Genomic DNA, 11,327 nt, shown 5'->3' with positions numbered 1-11,327 from the left:
TGGAGCTGGTTCTGGCTTTGGACCTGGAGCTGGAGCTGGAGCTGGAGCTGGAGCTGGTGGTGCTGGAACACTTTCAGGTCCAGGTGTTGGACCATCCGACCATGGAGGAGCCATGGGTACTACTGCCACTGCTGGAGCCATGGGCGTCCCTGGAGCTCAGCAAGCTGGACTGCCACAGCAGAGCTTTGTAAGCACTTTATATTCATATATCTGGCTGTTTATCAGTCTGTCACTTTGCTGTACATCTACACTCTGTTGGCATCCAGGCCAGATGAGATGGTTGAAATGATTATCAAAATATTAAAAAGGATATTTTCATATTCATATATATATATATATATATATATTATATTCATATATGTATTGCAATCTGGCAAATGCATGCAGAAACTATTTTTTATTTGTTTTTAATATGCATTTGATATGCATTTTAAAGTCTTATATGTTTTTGAACTGTATGTTGCTGTATGTTAAAGTGCAACATTACATACAACATAACAGTACACAAACATTGATTGATTCATTTTAATAATAAAAGGGTCTTTTGCAAATGGTTTTAGAAATATAATGACCAAAGACAGAGAAAAAAATGATGCCATTTTCTTTGGTATAATATACTGTGCATTAACGAGTGAAAATATATTGCAGGAACACAGTCGTATGTTGTAGCTACAATTTAGTAGGTAGCAGAGTGGAACATTTGGCAGAAGCCCCCTCACTGAGAAGACCCAGGTTCAGGCTCCCATAATGTCTTTGTACAACTACAGTGAAATCCTCTAGGGGCACTAGAGGACTAATAAAGGATAGTAAATCAGTGCAATAGTCCTTAAACTTGAGTTCAAAAAATAATTTATTGTTACTTCTCAACTTTGGCAACAATCTGCACCAGTTTCTGTTTAATGACCGTAACAGTTGTTGCACCAGGCACAGAGAGGATTACACCCAGTACTGCTTTAATGCTTTACAACAGGATATCGTTCTGGTTCTCAACCACCATCTCCGTGCATCTCCTCATCACAGATCATTTTAAATGTCCACCAAAGAATGTTTTTCCTCTTTTTCTCCTCTTTTTAAAAAAGGAACGTAAATGTATATAGCAGAACTATATTGTTCTGCTCCCTTGTAACATGAATCATCTCACGAGCCTTCAGATTTATCTGACGGTTGCAAAGTCTCTCATGAAGCTGTGATTATCTCCTCATTACACCAGTTAATCATGTAAGTGCAGGTTTAGGTAAAATGAATGTATATGTTGTATGTACAACCAGATGACTAAATTATAGTAATATGGTAGATTTACCCTGTTTTTCAACACTGCTTTCATTACTGTTGGTAATGATTACAAACAATGTGTTAGTCCTAGACAGGACACTAGGTGGAGCCATAAGACCAAGTGAGACTCAGTGTTCTCCATTCAAGATGATGGATAGTGATTTCATTCTAATTCACGTCCTGAGTCACAACTTGAGGTTTTTTTTTTTTTCTGTATCTGTTCATCACCATGTGCAGTCAGTTAATGCTTGCTGTGTGGAGCCTTATGATTTATTCCTGCTTTTAGTTCTGCTGTGACTCATGTATTGAGAGAGGGTTTGATACTGAAACAAGAAGAAGGTTATGGAAGAGTAGCAGTGGGCATATGTCCAACGTCTCTTTTTTTTTTTTTCTGTATTTTTCTCCATGTTGCCGTCCTCTTTCCCTTCTGTTACAAGCTCCTTGTCTTTTTCAAGCTGTTCTTATATTCTCTTTCTCACTCTCCTACCTGTATCCTCCCTCTTAATTCCTCATAGTATCCATGGCTGCGCAATGTCAAGAACACAGTCTTCTCTAAAGGCAGGGAGTGTTTTAACAACTTTATATTTCCTTATCTCTACCTTCACCCCAACTCCAACAGCAGTCATCTCATCTTAATTGACAACGGCATGGTCAGGTCACAGTGGCTGTGCCTCTGTGTTATGAAGGGGAATTCCACACATTTTCTTCAGTAAAATGTGTCATTCAGGGAGATCTAAGACAGAAAGTTCAAATGTTTCCGTTGTCAGATCAAAGGAGACCCTACTTGACTTTGAAATTAACTCAAAGTGAAGGATATTACCCTTTGTGTAAACCTCTGGGAGAAGTACTGGAAGTACATAATAATTGTTTGTTAGAACCAAAGGGTCTATAAGAAATATTTTCAGGACAGGATGTAACTGACTGTTCTGACACAGTTTTGTTTCACATATCCATATAATGGTACACTCATCACTTTTGGCTCTGGGAACTCACAATGGGCATAGTCTGAATGATTAATTAGAAAATACTTAGGGTATTGGAAAATGAAGATTATCATTAGTTGTAAGCCAATTACAAACCAACAAAGGACAAAACTGAATTAGATAATTATTGAATTTCACATCACCTGCCAATGTTGGTAATAAAATCCAAATGCACCGCCAAACCAACCTTCTCTCCTTCTCTCCTTTCCCTTCAAGTCGTGCCATCACTGCCAGCAGCCGATGCGTCTGGGCGAGCCTGCCGTCTACGCCGAGCGGGCCGGCTATGACAAGCTGTGGCACCCAGCATGCTTCGTGTGTTGCACCTGCAGCGAGTTGCTGGTGGACATGATCTACTTCTTCAAGAAAGGCAAGCTGTACTGCGGACGCCACTACGGAGACAGTGAGAAGCCACGCTGCGGAGGCTGTGATGAGGTGAGAGACGATATGATTATTTTAACTATTTGAACAGTATTTTGGAAGTTATTCATTGTTTTGTTCCATTAATTACTGAATGTGTCCATCCACAGCTGATCTTCAGTAATGAGTACACTCAGGCTGAGGGCCAGAACTGGCATCTGAAGCACTTCTGCTGCTTTGACTGTGACTGCATTCTTGCCGGAGAGACGTATGTCATGGAGAAGGACAAGCCTGTCTGCAAGCCCTGCTACATGAAGAACTACGCTGTGGTGAGACAGACGTTCTTTCTTCCTCTGGGTTTCTGTTTGTTCAAATAGTCGAACCTTTAATAATTGTTTGTTATATAAACCACAATTCAGATCCCTGACTACGTGCATTTTTAGCTTGAGTGGTCACAGCCCAACCCTAGAAATCCCTGTCCTGTTCTCAGGCACTGTTCTGTTCAGTCCTGTTCTGACCAACAAGGCAAAGTCTATTGGTATAGCTTCTTTCAACAACACAGCAGTTCAGAGTGTTTTACACAAGACATGAAATGTATAAAGAAAAGAAATTCAACATAAAAAGCCAATATAGAAAGACTTAAAAGGGACAGTTCACCCAAATTTTTTTATATTTCCTCTTACCTATTTATCTATTTTCTTTCTACGTATCACAGCGCAGAAAGAAGTGTACATCTGCTCAGAGGCTTGTGACAGCACAAGATCTATTCATTAATGCTGTCCTCCTGAGCTGAGCTGTGAAGCTGTGAGATGGTTGTTGGGTGTAGTTCGGTGGAAAGAAATTAGTTCCTATATGAAAATGATCACAAGAAGGTCTGTGGGTTATCTTGAGTAACCGGGTCATAATTTCTGGAAAGAAACGTTGTAGAAGTAGCAGGACAGAACACATGGACAGGTTTTTCTAAATCCCCCCTGTGACTGAAGTCCTCTAACTCTGGATATATTCTCAATTCGATTCGATTTCTGGCTTGGCTTGGGGTCTGTTTGCGGCTGAAGCTGTAAAACTGATAGAGGTAAAGAGAGTGACTGTAAATGAACGCTGGCCACCCGAAGTCAAGAATGTGAAGCACTCGGCATGTGTTTGCATGATTTATCAACATAATCTCCTGCAAAGCCACTGTTTTCTAACTCTGTAACTTCCCTTCTGACTGCGCCATTCTAAATGTGAAGAACTATCTCCTTCCTTTAAGTATTTAATGGTTGACATTCCGCTGGGTTACGAAGCAATTGTTCAATAGTCTGTTGCAGATACACATGAAACATGCCAATATCGTTTAGCAGCTAATTCTGGCTTTAAAGGAAAACTTCTCTCAAGACACCTTTCTCTGAGAACTGCTCTCTCTAATATTTGTTACATCTTCTGTGTTTGTGTTCATGCTTGTCTCATGTTAATACTTACAGTGCAGCTACAGTGGAGTTGAGTTGATTTTTTTGTGTTGTGTACTGAGCAAAGGTTTGAAAGTTTGAAAAACATTCTGAAAATGAATGATGAAATCTGTAAAATGTCGAAATAAAAAGCCGTCTATCTGCCCTGACACCGTTATATCATCCCTCATCCTAGAAATGCTCAGCCTGCCAGAATGCGGTGGAGCCCGAGGCCCAGAGGGTTTCCTATGGAGAGAACCACTGGCACGCCGAGCCGCAGTGCTTCAAGTGCTCCGGATGCTCCAAGTGCCTGATCGGCCAGCGCTTCATGGCGATGCAGGGCTTCCTCTTCTGCTCTGCGGAGTGCAAAAAGAAAACCATGGCTTAGACGGCCAAAACAACTCCTCCATCTTCTGCACAACCACTTGTGAAACCAGGACGGATTGAGATTAGACTAGAACCAGAGCAGGGAAAACAAACACTGGTGCAGCTGGATGAGGGCAGAGAAAACAAAAACCTAGTGCCTGATACCTCTAATAACTTTAACTTTAAAGTTAGTTAGAGATGTACAATAATATTACCATTTGCATTAGGGTGCTCTTTTCTTTCTGTCAATGGGGGACCACAGTATAAATCTGTCTCAACTAGTCGCCTGAACTTCTACCTTTCAGTCTGTCCTCTGCCTTAAAATCAGCCTTCTTTAAACAACGGTTTTCTTTTTTTTTTTACTGATGAGATTAGTTTTGTATTGGTTCAATGTGGCAGTCCAGTTTTTTTGCCTTAAACCTGTGTCTGTTTAACGGTACTGGCGCCTTTGTACCCCAAAGAAGTGTTACTATTGATTTATCATGCCACCTTCAACTGCTTCCTTGATACTAAAAACTACTGATACTCACTGTCCTCTATGCAGCAATATGATGAGCAATATTAGCCAGGTTTGGGGTTGATCTGCTTTCAGTGCACTGTATTCCAGATCAAACTGAAATCAAATAATTATATTATTCTCAGTCAAATGATTATGCAGCAGTTCTTTTTTTCTTTGATTGACAGTAAGAATTTCAACTTCCTGAATTTATATATTGTAGTATTTTCATTGTATTTTTAGGGCAACGAAACAATGTGAAAACTTTGCAGTATACACCACCAGTTACCAGTTTATGAGGTACACCTGTACAAACTATTACTATCATCCTCCTTGTGTATGTTAATGTGGATAAATAACGTGAACAAAGAATGTGGATTGATGCAAGGATTTTGGATTGCATTAGCGTTTATCTAATGAACTGATAACGCTGCACTTAAATCCAGTACAATCACACCACTAACCATATCCTAAGAAAATGCTTTAGAATTGATTAAACAACTCTCCGATGCAGTCTCAACATGATCTTCACAAATATTAAGCTACTGTATTAGATTTTGCAGATTGTTCATTATTTATAAAAAAAAAAAAAAAATTAAGAACCACTGAATAAAATTCTTTTTTGCATATCCATTAGTGGTCTTTCATCTTCGTTCCACATAAAAATACTAGATTTAAGTAAATGATGATTATTTTATATCATTTGGTATAAATAAAAGGGATGCAGGAACAATGTATTCTACCTCCACATTTACTGGCAGAGAAGTTAACATGTTTTTATCCTGGAGTCTACTTGGATCATCAGCTGGGCTCCTGATGGAGGTGAACACTGTAAGGTTGTTGCAGAGTGAATGAATGATGGCAGGTTTGCTGCAGTACTCAAGGACTTAATGAATTCAGGAAAAAAAAACACTGGGAATTGCTTCACACACAATGTTTTGTGTCACTCTATTTTTGTTCTTTTTGAGCCATGTACTTTCCTTTTCAAGAAATAAACTGCACTTTAAATTATTCATTCCAATAAGTTGACAAGTACCAACTCCTGGAGCATCAGCTCAATCCCTGAAATATAATGCAGGTGAGTTTTTCACTTACCAGCTAAATAACACCCCTACACACATAGGTGTGTTTCTCTTATGCTTCATTAGTCCTCCTCTCAGTACTGTGTGTGTGTCAGACAGTACCTGTTGCAGCAGCAGAGCCTATTTTCCTGGTCTAGTGGACGCTGCCAGGGCTCTCTAGTTTGATGTAGCCAGTGAAGGTTTGCAGCTGCAGTGATGTGGCAGCTCAGCTGATCCCACGCTCCACAACATCCAGCCATGCAGAAAATCATGGAAAAAGGTGACCCTATTTTATTGACATTTTTGACTGGCCAAAGCAGGAAAAGCATAGGTGAAACTGAAAACATTAACGGTGCCTCCATTCATTCCATTAAATACCCCTGTGAAGCATTACAGTGAGCCAGTATGCAAAATACCACGACACTACAGCAGGGTAACTCAAATTGAATGCAGCCATCGTTAATGTTATTAATTACACCCGTGCTGTTAATACTATGACATGTCTTCCATGAAGAGACATGGTACATTAAGTGTGGTGACCTCATGTAATTCCCATCATGGCTTTAACCTGAGCAGGGCTCTAATCAGTGTAACTGAAAACACCTGTGTGGATATGCAGGGCCTTGATCCTGTTAATTGAGAAATAAACTGAATTACAAATTACAAACACATGTACTGTATACATATTGCCATAATATTCAGACTATATATTGCCGTTTTGTATGGGGACAGGAAATTATGCAAAGTTGTGCCAGCGGACATCGACTAAACCGAAAATTTAAATGCCATGGCTAATTAAACTTAACAAAGACAAGGCAAAATGTTTTTCCACATACTTTTCTGTCTTCCTAAGGAGTTTTGGAGCTGATTGTTAACCATCCATCAAGCAGACACATTCTTGCATTTTACATTCTATATACATTTGCTTTTATTTCATGCACCTGTGAGCAGCTTCTGTTTTACTTTGTGCGATGAGTTCTGGGATAGTACATCATCATCAAACTCCAAAACCGAGTGGATTTAATATGTGAAATGAAGTTTACACACCTTTAATTATCAGTACAGCCTAGTGTGCGCTCTCTCTGACGTAGTTGTTACACACTGATGGGAACTCTGTAGCAGGACGGCCATGATGGAAAAAACACCTCTAAGGGGCTTGTGTTTTCATTCACCATGTGGAAACAGCGCACAATTCAAGGAAGCTCCATCCCTGAGAAGCCCCATTGTCTTAAATGGCAGTCGGCCCAAAGCTGTGCTGCTATTTCCCCTCTTTCAACCACAATTCTGCCAGACCTGATGTGACCGAATCGCCTGGCCAGCTCCAGGATCACCCAGTCATAACCCCTCTCCAACATCATCCTGTGTCCTTTCTCTGATTTTCTTTTGTCATAAATTCCTTGCTTTTCCTGTTCTTCTGTCATAGGAAGTCTGGCCATGTTTGGCATTAGACTTGGTGTATCTGTTGCAGTGTTGAAGAATTAAAGCTTTTGTTTTCAAGACACATATGCAAATAGAGTTTTTTTTTAAAAAGAAAACTGCGTAGAGTGTGGTGGGGTCTTCTTCCTGTAATATTGTGTGCTTGTTGGAATTTGCATGTGATTTGTTTCATGCTTGAATTTGCATTGTGCTGCAGTTTAAAAGAGGAATTTGCATTGTGATTCATTTCTCACAGGTGTTGCATCATATTAAGTTAACTTGAATCCTGCCTTGACTCCATCACACATACCACCTCCTGTGCTGGTCTCCTCGCTGGAGTGGAACTTGTTTTTCTCTTCAGCTCCATGCTGGCTCATGGAGAAATGGAGCTGAGATGCTGAAGTGTTGATTGGCTTGTGGTTTTCCTCACCAACACCATATGATGATTAATGTTTCTGGTTCTCTTGAGGGAGCTGCATAATGCTGATATGAATTGATGGGCCTGGATGGAGCATTCTCTGCCTTCCACATATCCTCCTCGGAGGATAGGAAATGTCGACAGTGATCGGAAAGTCAGTGAGGTTTATAACCGTGTAGTAAACTCTGCCTACTTAGCACTGCCTGCCTTCTTGGAAAAAAAGTTAGTTACATATTTCAGTTAAACTTGAAAAGCTCTGCCATCTTTCAAACAACTGGCTGTTTTTTGGTGCCACCATGTGGCTATTTTTAAAGCACTTTTTGCTCACACCACTTGAACAGTGAAGTGCAGTTGCAAATATGTCCTTGATTCCAGATATTTAAGCTCATCTTCACCACAACACAAGTGGATGACAAATTCTTTAGGTGCTGCCTCATTAATATAAACTAGCTTGTGGCACTACAGTAGCATAATACATTTGAAATGACTATAACTTAGTGATCATCAGGATAACTATCTTGACACTTTGCACAAACCATCATATTACAAAGCCCCAATGTTAGCTGAGTTTTTTTTTATCATAATATGTATTTTGATGCAAATCCATGTGGGTTAATATAATGTATACAATTTCTGTTAATTCCATTTCAAAGGTTGTAGATCCTTTATTATTTTATATTATCCATTCTCTGAGTCTTTTGTTTGTATGCCACTTTGCTGTCCTCAGAGTAATTCTTGCAACAAGTTTCACCTCCCGCCTCCCATCTGTGTCTATGCAGCGGCATGATGACACTTTACTGCCATTGTATGTTGCCTAATATGCTCAAACTTAAAGTTGTTGCCTATAAAAAAGTGGCAAGACTCTCTATGAGTCAAGGCCTGATCTTCATAAATCATACTCATAGCTTGCACTCAGAGAATCCATCTCATAAATCAAAAATCCGTCATAACGGCATGAACTTAGGACAGCAAGCTGTATCTAATGTATAAGCAGTGAGTCAGAGTCACATGAAGACAGATAAAAGATTAAATCAAGATGATATTTTGTAAGTTACTTGGAATTAGAATTTTCTGTTTCCACAGCCTTCAGCTGCAAAGTGGAGACACTACATCAGACACAGACTTCACAACCAAGCAGAAGTCTGTTTCAAGGTTTAATGCGTGGATCACTACACAATGTAGCCTACTGTTGATCATGACATATTTTTATTAAAACTTTGAAGAATCTGTATTTGCTCTGTTTGAATAAATCAATCTTTATATAGAAGAAGTCCTGTGTAACAAAGACCACCAACAGACTAGTTAAGTATTTTGTGTCTAGTCCAAATACTGTGTGAACACATCCTCACAGTAAAGTCTGCAGGGCAAGGATTACATGGAATCTGAATTTGCTTATCACAACCATCTACTGCTGGCATCAGAGACACTGCAGATGTGGGCTGACTGTTTTTGTCAAAAATCACCTTGGTTGTAATTCCTAAGAAACAAAACATTTACTTATGTTTTGTTTTTTCACCACATTGTTGTGACGAGGTTAAGGATTCATATCATCATTAACCTTTTTGTCAAACATTCTATAGTGTCTTTGCTGGTAGAGTAATCGGATATTTTCTGCCCAAAGGAGTCTGAAGGTCATCTTCAGCTCATAAGGGGGAAAGCTACAAAAACTACTGCCTTTAAAGCCGCGAAAATCGATATTGTGATGATAACAAGTGGTCACTCATATGATGAACCCAGAGAATTACTACCCAACTTCCCCTCAAACTGATCATTTTGGCATTTTTCAGCTCATTGTTTTAGTTTTACAGTTCACTGCTCTCATGTCCATCAGTATCAGCTGCAGCAGGCAGCTATTAAGCTGTGATAAACTCACTGTACACTGCCAGCATCAAACAGCTTGCAGACAAAGTGTAGCAGCTAGTACACATTTAGCTGCTAAAGGGACAGATATATTCCTCGGGACAGTGAATATTGGACTTGAATTCATCAGGTGGACTAAAACATGACTCCAAATTAATATTAATGTTGCTGTGTGTCTGAATAAGCCATTTTGTTTGCTAGTATATTAGCCATAATAACTGTCAAAGTGTCAATGCAACATTTTACACTGTCCCATACAGTGTCAAAAAATCAATGCAGTTTTCAAGAGAAGTTAGGAAGTTTGTACAGCAGTAAAGATCAGGGTTTAAATGTGTTTGAGACTGTGTTATGTGTGGTTGACAGTCCTGGATGACCTCCATAGAAAGGCCAAGGGAAGTGGCTGTGTACTGCTCTTTATCAAAGGTGTGGAAGTTAACCAGACATGAATTTGCAAAACCAAGCAGTTCGTCTTTTCCTTTTTCTCGTAAATTTGAAAAATACTGTTTGAAAACACGTCTGATAAAGGATAAATCTCTGTGTCACTTACCCAAGTATGTTTTCTAGTTTTTGTGTCTTCTTCAGTTCATGCGGTGTGCCAAACCGTACAGGGCTCATTATTGCTTCCTGAGGCTGGAGGGCCAAAAACACATCATGGTACCAAACTTGAAAACAATCTTTGACAATCAACAAAAAGGCGAGATTTATGCCGTATCAGAAGTGTTTTCAAACTTTATTTTTCTGTATAGGTTTTTCTGTGCTTTTTCATCCAAGATGATAAAACCGTCCCAAATGGGCTAAATGACGCCTGAAGATAATCTCAACTCACACTGTTCAGTTCCTGTACCGGCTGAAAAATCTAAACCAGTTATTATACTTAACTTAAGAATATGTTTCAGCTTCTTGAAGAAAGAGTAAGAGCACCCTGATAACATACTTGTAATACTAGAAACATAATGTAGGAGAGAAGTTCAGGCACTTAAAAAGAAAAGTGGACAGGATTTTTTAAAATTACTATGATAAAACCAGACCTAAGGACGAGGAGAACCATTAGCCATTGCAGGCACCTCAACACAAGTGGTATAAATGCCAGCTCTCTGAAACTCACCCCCCACATTCCTGCAGAGAGGGTGGAGGAAGTAAGCAGGAGCGATTCATTTTTATGGAATGTCATTATAGAGGAGGCCTGGTATTACAGGCTGTGATCCAGCCAACAGGAGCAATCATGTTCAATGATACAGTCAAACAAGCTGTGTGCATGTGTGGCTCAAAAAATGATTCTTGCTCTTCATCTCACCCAGTTGAAGTAGGCTACTTTTCCTGTACTGTGGTAGATGATTGCCAGTCATCAGGTTAAAGGGTCAGCTCACCAAAAAAACATTAAAGTCAATAATTGTGGTTTAAAATCACTTAGTTAAGGTTAGGGGACCTTCATGGTTACAATAATAACCACTTGGTTATGGACCTGGGAATGACACTCAGCTAAGTATCTTTCTTGGCTCTGATTGGTTGCCAGAGGAACCTGAATTACCTTTAAGTTACTTAATGCAGCTTTAAGGTGGACATTTTGTTGACCCAACCACATCCAACCACCCTGACTTCCTCTCTCTATGGACGTAATTACTGCAAGAGCCATAACTCCTACAACCACTAGAGGGCTATGCCACTTGAATGTAA

At 39.6% G+C, this 11,327-nt stretch overlaps 1 protein-coding gene across 1 annotated transcript in view; it reads left to right on the top strand.

The window, feature by feature from the left end:
- tes (testis derived transcript (3 LIM domains)) overlaps positions 1 to 5,862 on the top strand; it is a 13,983-nt gene extending 8,121 nt beyond the window's left edge. Inside the window, exons 6-9 of the mRNA XM_035665844.1 lie at positions 9 to 187; positions 2,472 to 2,687; positions 2,783 to 2,941; positions 4,233 to 5,862. Of these exons, the coding sequence (XP_035521737.1) occupies positions 9 to 187; positions 2,472 to 2,687; positions 2,783 to 2,941; positions 4,233 to 4,424 (746 nt within the window). The 3' untranslated portion in view covers positions 4,425 to 5,862. The remainder of the gene's footprint in view (positions 1 to 8; positions 188 to 2,471; positions 2,688 to 2,782; positions 2,942 to 4,232) is intronic.
- Positions 5,863 to 11,327: the final 5,465 nt, after the last annotated feature.

Source organism: Morone saxatilis, unplaced genomic scaffold (genome assembly GCF_004916995.1).
Source record: "Morone saxatilis isolate NCDOM2014 unplaced genomic scaffold, NCSU_SB_2.0 Contig2, whole genome shotgun sequence".
Taxonomy (NCBI): Eukaryota; Metazoa; Chordata; class Actinopteri; family Moronidae; genus Morone; species Morone saxatilis.
This window is presented reverse-complemented; position numbering and strand designations above follow the sequence as displayed.